Source organism: Ciconia boyciana, chromosome 1 (genome assembly GCF_034638445.1).
Source record: "Ciconia boyciana chromosome 1, ASM3463844v1, whole genome shotgun sequence".
Classification (NCBI taxonomy): domain Eukaryota; kingdom Metazoa; phylum Chordata; class Aves; order Ciconiiformes; family Ciconiidae; genus Ciconia; species Ciconia boyciana.
Window position 1 is genome coordinate 2,748,994 of NC_132934.1, and position 17,141 is coordinate 2,766,134.

Here is a 17,141-nt window from a genome sequence, read left to right on the forward strand (position 1 = left end):
CTTGCTTTCCACCCCTGCAGTAATAACCAAGCACACATGGCTGCTGTTGCTTGATTTAGCACAATACAGCAGTCAAGGTGGGATTGCTCTCTCTGCGGCAGAGCAATATCAGATTTAAGAACTGTGTTAGCAAAACGCTCGTTATTTAGCCAGTTGGCCAAAACGCCTGGTAACATGCCAAGTCTGGTGTTGCTGGTTCTTCAGCAAGTGGAGAGACAGTAAAGAAGAAGGAGGGAATGGAGCAGAGGACAGGAACTTGTGTTAGCAGCTGTATGCTACACTGAAGCATTAATTTAACACTTAAATGTTCATGTAAACACAGAAAAAAGAGATCACAGAATCATAGAATGGTTTGGGTTCGAAGGGACCTTTAAAGACCATCTACTTCCAACCCCACTGCTGTGGGCAGGGACATCAGACGAGCGTTGTCCCTGTGCTAGTGAGACTCCAGATATCTCAGAAGGTCAAGGTGACATCTAGCTCTTCTCCTGGCATATGACCGGGGATCACAGCCCCTTCATTGCCTCCTGTCCTCCTACCCCCTTGCTAAAGCCATAGCTTCAAAGCATAGCTTAGTTACCCACAACTTGCTTCCGAGTCATCTTGGACCTAGAATGGCACTGATGGAAAATGCTGATTGCAGAGAGGCTTTCAATTTTTCAGGACTCTGTTCCTTATGAATACAGGAATTTTATGCAGAGAAAAGCCCAAAGATGCCTTTTTTCACTCCAGTGACATGAGTTAATCCAGGCCAAGGTGGGTGGAGGGATCAGTTCTTCGGATGCTCTTTCTCACCATTGCACTTCAGCTTAGCGGAACCACATCAGTTCTGGGAACGGGATGTGTCCAGGCACTAAATTTTCTTCCTTCTAAAAAACAGAATGATGTCTCCCAAGCTGAACAACTGGATGATGTTTGGTCTGTGCGAAGTAGCACAGACCCAGAAAAGACAGGTAGGTGTTGGCCCAAACTGAAGTCCACTAGTAGAGAACAACAACAACGGCTGCAGCATCTCTAACATGATCTACTGTTAGCAACCCTACGATTTTCATAAGAAAAACAAAAAACAGTGGGAGAACTCACTTCTGCAGTCTGCCACATCTTCTACAGGCCCTCCCTTGGATATTCAAAACTGATGACTGGAGCAGAAGCCACACCAAAACCAATCCCATGTATTCCCTCCAGCCATTAAAAAGAAGAAGAGATGTTGTTTTAGATCAGGCATGAATAAGAAAAAAAAACCAAACAACTCCTCTGTGGTATCATGATTTGTTCCTTTAATATTTATCCTAAAATAAATGTTGCTACTAGGTTTATGTACACAGCACCCTAGCTGAACTTGACAACTCTACAGATACACAATACGGCCTCTCATAAACATGAAAGAATGAGTCAGACTCACATGAAATCAATCTAAAAATCATAAGAATTAAAAACCAGGCTGCTTTCTTTTTCATTTGCTTTCCTACTTATGACCCTTTAGGGTTCATCTCAGTCACAGTTTCAAGCTGATTTCCATAGGCATAGAGACTAGACAAGAACGAAGAAGACACAAACCATCCCTCTCCCTCCCAAATTCCTAGATGATGAGTTGGTGGTGTTAATGCAAACGCGTACGACAACACCTGTGAGCAGAAGGCATCACCTGGCTCGTATTGCTGAAGAAGGCCAAGAACTGCCTCGCGCCTTGGAGGTCCACGCCAACACAAGCACATCCCAGCAGCGCTTTGACTTGCCCTCTTTTTTAAAGGACATGGTATTGCCGACCCACATGCAGAGCAACTCTCAGTGCACACAACCGCTGCTTTGTACCTTTTGCTTGCTGCTTTTGAATTATGTCCTGTTTTCTTTTTTTTTTTTCCATCGTTATTTCCAATTTGGCAAGATTTTTTCTATTCGAAGCCTGTGCTTCAACACACACACAGTCCTTTCTGGGTTGGCACTGCCTGATTCAAAGAACCTAACCTCTGAATGCCAGTCAGCCCTCTGAATTTCCCCAAAGTTTTCTCAGACAGTATCTTTTAAACGAGTGTGTCTTTGCCACAAGTGTGCACGATGCCTGGACAGCCAGAACACAAGGGAGTCCACACCCACGCTTAATGAGCTGATTACTCCTTTCTGCTGAAAATAAGGACAACTTATCTGTTCACATGTTTGCAGCTCCTGGGGTTTCTTAGCTTTTGGATTCTGTTTTTTTTTTTCCTTTTAAAAATTAGAGTCATAAGGGATAATTTCCCCAGTGAAACCACACAGAGCATCTGATCTACTTTTGGGCATAAAATAGATGCAGTCCACACTAAAGCTTAACTTAAATCTTTACCTAACACTGTACAAAGGAGATTAAGATATCTTTTGACTTGCAGTCTCCCTTCCCACAACCGCAGGTCACCATCGCTTATCTGCACATAACTGCAGTCGTCCTGCCTAAAGTCACTCTCCCTGCAGCTGGACGCACGGCGTGGTGCATCCTATCATCGCAACGCACACGTGGAGGGGAAGGGCGAGCTCGTGACACCTTGGACCGCGGCAGCCTCCGATGAATCTGCTCCGAAATCAAGCAGAAGGAAAACAGTTTAGTAAGAGAAGCAGCTTGGGAAGTGAGTAACTGGAGAGAAAGAGTATGTGATTAAATACTTCAGAAGAGTACAGCTGCGTACACGGCTATTGAACATATTTTTGATGCCCTTATCATCTATTTACGTTAGTGGTGTGGCTCTAGGACCCCAGGTACAATGGACACCAAAGAAAATGGAGAAAAAAATGTCGACTCAGGTTAAGGTAAAGCCTTGAGGACTTCAAACTTGAAGTGCAGTTACAGCCAGAAATCCTTCTGCGTGACGAAGCAGCACCATTTACTCAGTAGATTTGGTTTTATCTTAAAAGTCCATAAAGCTGCTCGATCTTTGAAAAGAAACTTTCATCTCTATCTGCCCAGGTCCAAGATGGCTAGAAAATGTCGTAGGTATCTCCCACTTACAGTAGCTTAGAAATTACAGCTGTAGAATCAATATTCCTAATAGTTAAAAAGTTAGAGAGAGAGAAAAAGAATAAAACCTTTATTCTCAGGTACTGTTGAAGCACCAGAAGTTAAAAACCCCCACTTTTTACATGGAAATTAGGGTACTTTGGTAGGGAATCTTTCCAATGAGATGAATGAATTTGATAGTCCATGTTGTAGGGGGTTTTTTGCATATAATTTTTTCATTTATCTGTCTAGGAGGCATCATCAACTTGAAAGCAATCTACTTTTAAAATACATTTCCTTAGTTACGCTTCTGATGTCAACAAAAATGACTCAAGAGAAGAGAGAGAAAGAGAGAAAATATCTAATTACTTATCATCACTTCATAGTGCTTATTTCTGCTTCTCAGGCTTTGGAAAGAAAATACATCTATTAATTTCTACTTTTATTTCCCTGCAGTTTCACCCTTTAGCACTGATGTATAAACAAGTATTCTCTTTGGACCACTGCCCAAACAATACATACAGAATACTTTAAACCCCCCATACATACTGCTTCAAATAAGCATGCAGAGATTACAGACAAACACACAGGTACATACACATATATACACACAGCTATATCTCCCTGAGCACAAGAGGCTTCTTTTAAAACTACATTTTGGGTCTTAAGAACTTGAACCAGCAACACACTTACCAGCCTACAACTCTTCCTACAATGAACCATGCTCAAGCAGGTTTAAAACAGCTTTCCTGGAGCAGTTCCACACTTGAGCTTCTCTAACACTCGGAAACACTCTCCTCCCTTTAATGGGATGTTTTAGCCTTCTGACTTTTACAGCAGATGCATTTAAGACTCCGTGATGTCATTTAATTACAGACTTAGGGAAGAAGGCTGAAAGCTTTATTATAACCAGCCTGCGCTGTCAGCAATCCAGATGGAGTCGCAAACTATGCCATATTGCTCAGACAGAAACTCCGACGAGGGGAAAGGGGGGACTGGAAAGAGGAATCCAATAGCTCACTTCTCCTTGGTTTTTTCCTCTTTAGCATTAGCATGCAGCAGTCAGCCCCTGATGAAATAATAGCTTAAGATTAGTCTCTTCTCACTTCCTCTCTTTCTCTCTCTCTATATATTTACACACACATACACTTATCAATATAATCATAATTGCACAGATAGCAAAGCAGAAGTATACATGCAGCAGCAGACAGGCCTATGTAAAACTTTAAATAAACCCAAGATTCTGCCAATTCTATGTATTCTCTGATTTATATATATTTTTTTTGTATCGCAAACCCACATTACTTGAGATAGGCTCTACCTAAGTAGCTACAGATCAGCTTATCTTTAAAAGCCAAGCGTATGATTCTGGAGACATGCAGTTTTCAGTAAGAGTATTAAATAGAAGCAAAAGTGGAAAGAAACAGAACACAAAGCGACAAAGAAGGAGAAATAACAGAATGACAATATAACGTTAACTTGCTGGTCAGTGACTATGGAGAAAAAATAAATAAGAGAGGAGGAAGAAAGGGCTTGGTGAAGAGACGTAGGTATTCAGTGCCTTTGTCTTTCCCAATAGATCCATCCCCTGTGAGAGGTATCCCTGAATTTGTCCCTAGGCAGCACTGTACAATAATACGAATGGGAGAAAGAAACAACCTATTAATCATCGAAAGCCTCCATCCTGCAGTAAGCACAAAATGCAGTCCTCCAGCACAGTGGGTATTAAAGCAATGGAGATATTAAAGGGACATGATGTTGGACTATGAGAAGGGGACTGAGGAGATGGAATACAAAATACAGAACATATCAAAGCAATAGAAGAACAGTGCTGTGAGAAGCGAATTCTCAACTTCTCCTACCCCGTCCAAGAGTGCTTAACAGTATTTAGCAAAACTAGCTGAAAATTGAAGACATGCATAGGTGAAGGATGCTCTGATATAAAAATAACTGCAAAAGTTTAAGACCCAGCTAAGGAAATCAGCCTCAACTGTGAATCCTGGAGCTGTGGCGGACCTCTCAGTTTCCTAAGAAAAAAAACTGGATTTGGTTTGAGGTTTGGATTAAAGCAATAGAAAAGAAAACCTTCTGCGTTTCTTTACCCATTTAATTCATCCCTACCATAGGATCACAGTATGGTATATTGAAAGGTAATGGATTTATAGCTCAACAGAAGATGCATTCAACATTAAAGAGGCACTGACACTTGATCTCAATCCAAAAAAATCCTCATCACTCTTTGGATTTGCAAAGCCTTGTGTTGACAGTAGGGTAGTGTCTGAATGAAGTCAAGAAAAGTTAATTAAAAAATAATAACGTCCCTCGTATTTTATCCCTCTTGCTGCTCTCTTCTTTCACCTCCTTCTTTTTCTATGACCTTAAAGAACTGAGGACCCAAAAATTAAGTTAATGAGAAAAAAGGATGATTGAAGTCACGCACGAAAAGGCATGCCCAGAAGAAAAAGCTGTTTCCTTCCATTATTCCATCCTCTGAACAAAAAGTGATCATACGATTAATTCTTCCTTGCTGATGAAAGCTGACACACGTCGGAAAAACTGAAAATGTCTTCTCAGCACTCAGCCAAATTTTAAAGCTGATTTGAAAGGCTATTTGATAAAGATGGCAAGAAAAGGACTGCAGCACGTGCCTACTCCTGGGAGACCCAAATTCCACTCCCACCCCAGGGTTCCCATGCACGGTGCAGCAAGAGCAGTAGCACCAAGGTCACTCCTTCACACTCAGGCTCTGGAAATCAATCCATGACAAGTCTGCCTGAAGACTGAAGACAATAATCATTAGAAAACTACTTTGTTAGTTTGTTGTGATCCTTTAGACTGCTCCTTTTCACCAAAACTGCTCTTAGACCACAGCCCAAGCAAGCAGGACCGGGACATTATGAGATGTGTTTCCAGGAGGTGCCAGCACCGTTTCAGTTCACGCAGGGAGAAGCAAGCCTTGGAAATAGAAATTAAGGGGAAACTCAACAAACATGTATTTAAATCCAGCTGAGATGTGGTTTGCTATTATGATTCATGGATCTAGCTAAATTTGAAAGTACTCATGTAAAGCTGGTAACATCCTAAGTTTAACTCTACTCCTCTCTAACTAATTACTATGTTGCCTTCTATTTTCAACCTCTCATCAAGATATAAAACACAGGGAAATAACAAAACCTAGGCAAATACCAATAAATGTTATTTCAATAAAGGGAAAAACTGTTTGGAAACAGTTTTGAAAAACTGTTTGGAAACTTGGAAAGCCATTCGAGCAGTATTACCTTCTGTCTACCAACTCCAGTGATGGGTCCATCTGTGGGCAATGTTCTGTATTAGCCCACTTCTGAAAGCAGCTGATCTACAACTATTTAAGATGTCTCAGTGCAGATACATAGCCTGTCACTGTTTGAAATTTAAGGAACACCCTGTCTTAAAAAGGCTTACTAAAAATCCCTGCACTATTCCCAGCAGTATTCCCTCCCCTCGTTCCACCCCCCCCCCCCCCAACTTAGCAATTGTATGAAGTGGTCTAGTTTTAACCACCAGATCAACAGAGAAGAAGACCATGTTGAACAAAAACCAGTAGCAGTGTTTAAGCTGCTTCATTATGATCAAGGAGATCAACCAACTACACGGCTTAGTTCTCCTTCCATTATGAAAGATGCTTAGACAGTACGTGGTTTCCGTGGACAGATTCAACAAGAATTTCAGAACATAATTATAGATGTAGCCTTGTCACGTTTGACTGAGCAAAGTCCTCCTGAACTTCTACAGAGATGCAGAGAATACATCTATTTCCCAAACAGGGTTTCTTCAGCAGATGATAAAGGCTTTTATGAAGACCAAACCATCATGCATTCAACAAAGCAGAAGGAAAAACGAAGATCCTTGAACCTATTCCTGACCTTCGCTGCGGTACTATATGACTGGAATGAATTGTTGAGTGGGTTTCCCTGTTTGTAAAACATGGCTAGTAGTTACCTGCTTTCCAAAACGTCTTATGAATTAATGACTGTTAGAAAAACTAATGAGTGGATGAAACCCAGAGAATGATCCCACACAGCACAGATGCTAAGCACTGCCCAAAATAAGAAAAAAAGCAAAGACAGAAGCATGGAAGACCCAGCACCTCCCCTTATAACACCGCACTTGTCCAATAACGGGCACCTCTCTAGCAGGGTACTGCCACTGGAAGTCTTGGCTCCTTAGAAATGCACAAACCCTCACGCTTCTCCCAGAATTTTACTTTTTGGAGTCTACGGTTGTGATTGAACACACGTACCTCGAGCACGTTGCATGCCTGCACAAGAAATTGCAGCTTCAAAGCCAGATAATTGGCAAATTCCTACAATGACAATACAATTGATGGCAACCTCAAGCCAGCGTCAGAGGACGGACAAGAATGACATCCTCATTACGCAGACCCCTAGGCCACTAGGCTAGAAACTCCTTTTGAGTTTGGAAATTAAATCTAGGCACACTTTCACACGGGGCCAGATGACAGACAACCCCTGACGTGCACACAACAGCACTCATTTTCCTACCAGTTCTTGACAGCAAAAAATAAGGCTAAAATTTCTTGCATTATTTCACACCTTTTTTTTTTTTTTTTTTTCAAATAAAGCCCCAAGTGGATGCTGATGAAAGAGTACACAAGGATGAGAGGATGTTGAACAGTCTCCAGGAAATCAATTTCCAGCTGCTGTTTTCGTTATTTAGATTTAAGAAAAACCTCCACAAATACAGGATTATAAGTTTGAGCTATTGAGATACCAGAGACAAAACGTAAAAGTCAGCAGCATTGAGTAAACTATTTAAAAATATCAATTTATGGACAGGGACATTAAATATTTTGTATTTAAGCTTTTTGCTTGTACAGTAAAAATGGCAACTGGATATAAATTTCACAGTCTTGAAAAAGCAGAAGCTTGTAGCCTACAAAAACAAAATTATAATGCAACTTTGGAATGGAAATTTAAACTCCAAAGGTAATTTTCCATTGACAGTGCTCACTGATGCATGAATTATACTCAGGGATGCGTAAATAGGATTTGTTTGATTGCTTTATCATCCCTCCATTATATCAAATCTTCTAAGGCAGTGGGAGACATCATAGGGCTGTTTGTAGATTCCTTGTTTGAAGACACAGTGGGGGCAAAATTCTATCACTCCTGTTGAGGAACAGGGGCTGACCATGAAATCGTAATTAATGCCATAACAATCTACTTATAAGCCTCTGAAGCAGGCAGGATGGGGATAAATTAGAAGCAAAATATTATTTAGCATTTTATTTAAATTAAATTAAAAAAAGTCTGACATGACAGGAACCATATTACAGACTAATAAGGGATTAGATGAAGTAATTCCAGCAAAGGGCTTTTTTTTCGATGATGCAAAAAGGCACAAGCTTTGTCGACATCACTGCTTTGAAGCCACAATTCTAAATTTTCTTGAGCAGCACAACACCTGCCAACAGTTGTGGTTTTCAAGAGAGTGTCTCAAGTTTAGAAATCCAACCAGGTGAATTATCCTGCCCTAAGCCCTAAAATTCCTAGCAGAGACTTTTCAGTTCAGCATCTTAAAAGATCGAGAGAGATCTCCACTGCTGAATCACAACAGAAAGTGGTCAATATGGGCAAGAAGGGTTGGCAAAACGCTATGCGGCTGTCTAGGTACTATGGTAATAAAAGAGCTAGAGTTAAGCGTCTGCCGTGACCTTGGCAAGGGGAAAGTCAGACAGGACAGCAGAGAGGACTGCTCTCACCTGGAAAAAATGAATTGTGTAACTGGCTTTACTGCAAAGGGTTTTATCCAGAAATTATTGCAAAAAAAACCCCAAACAAACCAGCAAAAACCCCCACTCTAGGATTCCTCCACTTATGTTGTGGAAAGCAACTGAGGGTGAAGAGTCACTCTGAGCTTCACTGAAAGACTTATCTGAAGGCTCTGCTAGTACCTTCCAAACATCAACTAAAGATAACTTTTGTCCCACTAAACCTTTATTATCAATGTTAGCATACGAACCAGGCAAAGAACTTGTAGCCCTCAGCTCAAGTAAGGAAAGGAGGAAAAAAACCATGCATAACCTAAACCCAAGGCAACATCGTAAATGATGGCCTTTCAACAACAGACTTCATTTTAAAGCCAGGACTTCCAAATACAGTGGGTAACTGAGCAATGGGCCAATACATCAGTAATTAGGGGACCAATCTAGAAACCATGACAATGATGATCTTCAGAGTCTGAGATGCTTTTGCTCAGTTTCGTGGTTAATGGGCTATTCCGGTAGACGGGTCCTTGGTCTTGCCTGCCCAGCTGATGGGCAGAATAGTGCCTCAGCAACGTGGCTTCAAAAATCACATGGTGGCACATGGTGCCTCCTGCTCTACTGGCAAAGGCCAGAGATACATGATGGGCAAAGAAGACACTTGATGTTTTATTGAGACGCTTTCTAAGCTCCTGAATGCCAATATGGATGGCTCATTGCTCCTGAACATTGATATCTACTGTCTTTGCACTCTGGCCAGAAGAAATGAAGTTTGTCCAAAACGTTGTGCTAGATGGGAATAGCGCCTTTGAGACCGTAATGTGGTCCAACTGTCCATGTACAATCCCAGCAATCTAGAGCTCTAACTCAGATGCAAACACTTCTCTTCCAGTGTTGCTGTAACTCAACTGATTTGCACCTGGTTCTCCATCAGTAAAAGAATGACACTTAGCTACCTCCATGAACGCTTCCAGGATCAGTCAGTTGGTTTCTGTTCTTTCCATGTGTAAAGTAACAGTATCTAAATACCACGATATTTATCCTCAGACCACCCTGTGATCTATGGAAACTATCACTCTCACTTTACATACCAGGAATCAAAGGACACGTGCACGAGCAAAAAGAGTGGAAAGAGGAACACAGAGAGAGAAAGAGGTGGGAAGAAGAGAACTTGGTTCTACGTTACAGCTACTCCAAAGCCAATTTTCCTGAAGCATCACAGTGAGCACCAGAAATTGCTGGGAATCAGGATTTTCTGAATTATACAAAAGCTTGCATGACTGACAACAGTATTACCTCATTCTAAGAGCTTGACCCGCATCTTCTAAGATAATGACTACCCAATGGTGGAGGAGGAGAGGAGCACCACTGGGGGAGACCTGCAGGATTAGACCTCTCTTGAATGTTATAAGACTCCCTGACAAGTAATCTTTGAGAAAGGCTGCAGATGGGAGGAATTGGGAAATGTTCCTCCGTGCTACCAAGAAATCATATCCCTTTCACTTTGCCGCAGTATCCACACACATACAAAAACACGTAGAGCACAGAAGCAGTTATTGTCCTGCTTCATGGCAGGCGGGGAAAGGCTACGTTAACTGTCAAACTACCGTCTTACATATTCATAGTTAATTCTGGCAACCGATTTCAATTAGGGCAAGGAGAGGGGAGGGAGTTCGTCTGTCCTTCACGTTACTAGACATGTATTAGGAATGACAGCCTATGATTGCTGCAGACAGCATCTAATTAACTGTCATTATAAAACACATGTCAAAGCCCGGGGCCTATGCTGGATCTGCTGTCTAATTTAGCTCCGAATATTAAAAATCCCCTTGAAACAAGCTGGTGAATGAATTTTGTTGTCTTATTAAACATTCCCTACCCCCCCATTCCTAAACCCTCCTTCCTCTTTGGTACTCAGTATTTGGAACAAATGATGGATTAAAACTGTTTCTTTTCTTCCTCCTTACTGTAGTCAGCCTTAAAGAGAAGGATTAGACACAAATATGACATGAAAGTGGAAGCTGTCTGCAGAACTATTAGATGACTAATGAAACAATTATATCTAAACAACCACGACAATTACTGGTGGAGCTTATTTTTTCTGTAGTGCACTGCACAGTCAGACCTTAGTTCTCTTTTTTTTTTTTTAATTAATTAGAGCAAGCATAAATTAATCCATCTCTGTTTCTGCAAGCATTACGTGCATGGGGAAGCACAGTGGAGGAGCTGGATGGAAACCTCTTCATTAAAGTCCTGGTGACATGTACCCCTTCGCTGCACAAAGTCACCCAACGTAAGACAACTGTCAGTATGGAGGCAGGCATGAATTTAGTGGGGTAAAAGGGAAGGGACACAGGCCAGCTAAGGGGATTTTAATCCCTCCTTTAGCACAACTTGATACAAGCAGTTTACTGTGGATTGACACGCAAGCAACCTGCTATCCCTACCCAATTTTGTAGAAAACGCCAAGAACGCAATGACCCTAGTGATATAACACCGGAGTATGTGACCTAATGAAATGTCATGCTTTAAGAGCAGTCAGGCTTCATTTGGAAGCTTTTTTTTTGGATAAACCTATTTACAAGTGGCATTTTTTGATTCAACTGGGAAGCGTATTTTGATGTTGGAGTCCACCTTAGTGTTAACAGCACAACCTGCTTGGAGAAACACAGGCATTTCTGGAGCGTATGGGATATCACTCCCAGAATCCCACACAAATTACATATTCTGGAATTGTATTCTATCCACTTAAATTTTTAGAGAAACCACTCATTTTCCCTGACGGCTGTACGGTGTAGACCTTCCTTTTCCGGTCTCACATTACAGCTACCAGAAGAAAACGAAGAGCTGATTATTCCCAGTAACAACATGAAAAAGGCTAGGAAATTACCTTCACTGTGAGGGCAGTCCAATTTTGGAATGAGATGCTCCAAAACCCATAATCCATGAATATTTCTCAATTTAGCCTTCTTTCTCTTTCCCAGATGTAAAAATTGACCAACGAGAACAGTGTCATTAGAGGAGGTTATGATAATGCAACAAAAAGTGTGCAGAAAATAGCTCTTAGTATTAAAGTCTTATTGTCATAATCTAAAGGGTCTATGCGATCACTGCCTCAAATAACTAGATTTTCTCTAACTCCGCTTAAGTGGCTATAACATGCATTACCTGGGACAAAATAGGATAACGAACCCAACAAACTAGCTATTTTATCACTGAGCCTTTCCCTTGAGGAAAAACTGAGTTTTTGCCTTACAGAAATGCACGGAATCCATCCGAACGTGCTTTCTTTACAGAAACGTTCAATACTTTCCCCCATCCACAGGATGGTGTCGTGTGCCTTAGCACAGCAGTGCAGTGCAGGTGTTTGCAGCCCGCTTTCAGAAACGGAATGAAATTCAGACACAGCCTCCAGGCAGAAAGGAAGATCCAATCTATGAAAAATACCAACTCAGGGGATATCAGAGAGTCCATTAATCATTAAAGCATGAAGTTCCCTTGCTCCACATCTCTGTTTGGTGTTTGTAAATATAGTACCTTGCTATAGTTAAAACTCGATATAAAAAACGGCTATAGTGCCCCAAGGGCTGATGCTGAAGAGCTTGATTTCCTAGATCCAACCTACCTGCAATCTCTCAGGTTTAGCACTTGCTCCAAACAGTATCACGACAGACACTATCCTTTTCCATCTGGCCTTGCAGAAGAGCCTTGCAAACTCCCTGTTCTCAAGGCAGAAGCCCAGAGATATTTTACGGCTTCCAGAGCTGTGATTTAAAGGTACCTCCATTTCCTTCAGCTCGCTGAAGATGCCACATAAAGGATGGTCTCGTCGTGATGGGACCAACCCAAGATGTCAGCGACGTGGGTTCAAGTATCTCATCTATGCAGATACCGGTAGGCAAGATATTAATTTAGAGGTCTATATGTAAAATAGGGCCAAGAATACAGCAAATGAAGGTGCTAGAAGTGCTTTACATAGGATAGTGTGCCTAAAGCCTTCATGTTAATTAGCCTCTCTTTAAAAGCGGAGTTCTTTCCGTGATAAACTTTGCTTATGCCATGTCAATGAAAGGAAAGAAAGTAATATTTAGACAGAGCATGAAAAGTAAAGAGACATTTACAAAAATGCTATTCCTGGAAGAAGGTTTTAGGCTTTGAAAATATAACCAGGAGGTTTAGTCTCAAGACAGGTAAAGAATTTACAGTCTCCTTGGGATTTTTTAATTCCTGGAAACTAGCAGATAATACAGGGTTTTATCTGCCTTTTTAGTTTCTGTTCTCTGAAAGGAAACATATCTCTGTGCTTCCACTTCACAAAGCCTGACTCGTGTTGCCTCACTCATATATTTCACTTTATATTTGACTCACATATTTATCTATTTTCACCCATATCTTTAACTTTATTCTCTGTCTTGTCTGCTGTTACCAAATTAGCAAAAATGTCAGAGTCTAAGACATTTCTGCTCCTTTGCTAAGTACAAGCCGTCAGAGCTGAACTCTCCTCAGTGCAAATCAAAGACTCCACACAAAAGCCATGGACCCGCCAAAGCTGATGATTGGGTTTTTGCGATGGACTTCAGTGGAAGGAGGACTTAAAACTATAAAATCTGGTTCTTCACCCCAATTTTACTCATGTGTAGTGCCACTAGTAGCTGTGATTTTTATCCTGACTTGGAAAAGAAAGAAAATTTCAACCCTCTTGAGAGCTTTGTGAAGCACCAAGGGTAGGTGGGATGTCTGTTGTAGCAATTCAGTCAACTGGCGTACAGGCTTGTGATGGCTGTGAGAAGTTTTGACCTGGTTACTACCTGCTCTGGGACTTGTTTGCAGTCACTGCCTTGTGAGGGTAACATTAGCAAGTCTCTACCAAAGAAGTCTTTATCATCTTTATTTAACTTGTCCTTCATGCTGAAATAGTGAAATATTCTCATCCCCTTTGCCAGGTGGACAACAGAAGCGCCAAGAGACTGAGTGGGCAATCTGATGGTTTTCACACAACCTGTGGGACAAAATGTATCGCGTTAAAGCAGAATCCTCTAATGAATCAAGTCGGTCTTGGGGAATCAGGTTCACATCTCCGAGATGCTCCTTGTGTGGGAAGGCAACGGTACTGCTTTACGATTGGAAATGATTCCTGAAACAGTGATGCCCAGAGCCATTAACAGGCACTTCCACCAGCTCTCATTAATGTTACTATTGATTCTTCCACTTCTCTATTTTTTCTCCTGTGATTCTTCAATTTCCGTATTTTTTTTCCCTGTGATTTTTCAATTACGATATCTAACAGCGGACTTGTGCCCTTCATTCTGTATGGAGGAGTAAATCAGTCATTTCTTTAAAATGCCCGTTTCCCAGTAGATTAACAATGGTGATTATTAACAGAAAAGATGCACTTTAACAAGTTTGGAAGAAACGTATTGCTGTTCAGCAAAGCATCTAAGCACATGGCACGGAAACACTTTGCAATTCTTACTGGTTTTACTACTCTATTCCCAAGGTATCTCAGTCGCAGGCCAGCATTCAAATGAAAGATTAACAATGCTACAACTGGATGGACATAACCGAGGCAAGTTCTGCACTCGCGTTTTAAAAAAGTATCTTTCTGTTGATTTTGTGGCATAGTTAAAAATTACTAACTACAATTAGCGAATATTGAAGAAGGACAGATAGGGCTTGTGTGTAATCTGCGGGAAGACCTCAGGAGTGTTTGTATTATCTGCCCAGTTTTATTTCAGTGATTATGAAGACATCGAAAAGCCTTGTAGGCTCACCACACTCATTAATATTCTGCTCCTCCACTGATAAAGTTCTCATTCAATGGCACATTTCGTCTTGAAAAATGCAAAGAAACATTCCTAACCCTTCCTGGGATGAGAACAAATCCTCTCTATCTTGCTACATAATCCTGGCCATGTTTATATTTTTGCTTTAGAAGAATTATTTCTTCCATCTGCTCCTACCGCATTAGTCTATTGAGTTGCTTCTTTCGTACCACTTTCCTGAGGTTCTCAACTTAAACACATTAATATACTGTGGTTCAGTGATCCCCCAATACTAAACACATTTTGCAGTATTGATCAGCAGCTCACTGCTCAAATGAGAAACGACCTACAGAGTCAATGCTAGAAAGATAGAGCAGTATATTTGCCAGATATATAGAGAGACGATACATATGGGTGTGGGTGTATGTACATACACAAACTCTACCCATGTTGTGTAGCATTTAGTCATCTAGGCGCAGAAACAATTAGATACTTGGTTATTAGCTTCCTTATTGAACATGATTAAAGATATTTATGTTATCACTTGCCTTTTAATTTTAGGGACTAAATATAAACACACAGATCAAAATTAGAGCTAATGGGCATAGTATTAAAAACCACATAGGCCCCTGGCTGTATAATATGTTTCTAGTACTACACATTTTAAAAAGTAATTAAGGGCTTGGTAAAAGGTCAGAAGTTCCACTGGGTTACATTTGTCTAGCATGAGAAAGTAGTTTCCTTCAAAAGCCTTACGACAAACAAGACAAATGTACTTTTTCTTTGTCAGATGGAAAAAGGTCTTGGTGGGTGATAAATAGCAGACCCATCCAATTTTGTAATCTGGTAAGAAAAAATATACATCTTTGTACTGAGGTACAAATCAAACCAGTTTTTCCTCTCTTTGCTTAATCACCAATTAAAAATATAATATATTATGTTAAGTTTTAGTTAGTCTAAATTGAATTTCATTCACATTAAAGAATGCAACCTATCATTTGACAAAAATGGAGCAACTATTCTTTCAGAAAGCACACAAAATCAGTAATTTAATTTAACTAGAAAGTGTGCGGCTTTTCTGAAAGGAATTACACTGTTGATTGTGTTAAGCAAATAATAATTAACGCAAGTACATACAGCTCTAATTAGCAAGGAATTTAATTAAACAAATATGCCAACATAACAAGATGCATAACAAAGTAATTGTACTATGTCTTGCCAACGTAGTCTTTACTACTTCAAAGTTTTTACACGGTGATTATAAAGCAATTTCAAACAACTGGGTACACAAGAGTGGCAAACCAAGCTCTACGCAGCCCCGCTGAAATGCACAGACCCCCGTAAAGCCAAAGCACGTCAGAAATGATTGCACTGTCTGCTGAATTCCCTGCATCGCTCCATCACTGTGCCTATTTTCTATGACCTGGAAGAGACGTACATGAACACTTTTACCAGTGCTGGCTTTCAGGATTACAAAGGAGAATTCCTGTTTCCCTAAATTAACAAAATACAAAAGCCAAACTTGTCATCACTAACCTTTTATCTTGTTCTGACAGCCTGGAAAATGTAAAGTGATATCAAGACATAAGAGTTAGAGAAGAGCTGAGGTTGGAGCATTGTCCAGTTCAACCCCTGCCCAAGCAGGGACAGCCAGAGCACATTGCCCAAGACCATGTCCAGTTGGGTTTTGGATACCTTCAAGGATGGAGACTCCACAACCTCTCTGGGCAACCTGCTCCAGTGTCTGACACCCTCACAGTAAAAAAGTTTCCTTCTGTTGAAGTGGAACGTTCTGTACTTCCATCACTGACACTTTCAGGCCTACAGATACAAAGTCTACAGTACCATGCTTGGAGCAACTTGGATTTCCCTAGCATTTTCCCTCTGACAGTCAAGTAAGCCTGAAAAGTTTGCATGAAAAAGGATTCTACAATCCTTCTTCCAACACAGTGTGGCTGACATGGTGCTCTTCTCAAGGTATCGTTAATGCTTTACTGAAAAGTCTTTCTAACCAACCCAAAATCCTTCGACAGTTTCCCTACAGACCATCATGATCAACTGAAAGTGGTTTATTCCACAAGAAATAAGAGAATCTCTTTCAAAACCTACCTCTAATTTTGCTAGATGAAATAGCCACAAATCCCTGGAGTCAAGAACAGGTTTTTCAATGACTTCAGTATCCTTTAGATCAAAGGTTGCAAGTGCCTACAATTGCCCTACTACCCAGCTCGCTCTCCACTTTCATCAAGACCAGGGTTTTCAGCGTAACCACCGTTGCATTTGTGAAGAGCAAGATGATGGTCAAAATTGATCAGCATACTTTGAAACAAAGTTCTTCTGCTTGTGGAAGGAACTTCAGTGAGTTTAGCATCACTGGTAGGTCACCAAGAGTCTGAAGGAAGATGTCTTCTACTCCAAACATTCACTTATATTTGGGTGGACATCTTGGCCATCAACACAGGCACAGCTCCTCCACAAAGGAGAAAAAAATTCTTGGGTAGTAAAATCCCATTTTCTCCACAGCAGTTTCATCCTCAATTTTTTAATGCATGGTACAGAGCTACAGGGTTGTAATTTTCTCCTAAATTATTTCTACAAGCTACATCATAGGAAAGAAGATTTTTGCCTCGGTCCCTCCTTAAGTATTTCC

The 17,141-nt window shown here is 40.8% G+C and overlaps 1 protein-coding gene across 2 annotated transcripts in view; it reads right to left on the reverse strand.

The window, feature by feature from the left end:
* EXOC4 (exocyst complex component 4) overlaps window positions 1–17,141 on the reverse strand; it is a 421,757-nt gene that overhangs the window by 130,319 nt on the left and 274,297 nt on the right. The window contains exon 11 of one of the 2 annotated variants that reach the window (XM_072857168.1): window positions 2,416–2,542. The exons of the other annotated variant lie outside the window; for it this stretch is intronic. Within the exon in view, the coding sequence (XP_072713269.1) occupies window positions 2,431–2,542 (112 nt within the window). The 3' untranslated portion in view covers window positions 2,416–2,430. Of the gene's footprint in view, window positions 1–2,415; window positions 2,543–17,141 lie in introns of those variants that run through there. 2 annotated transcript variants of the gene reach the window in all.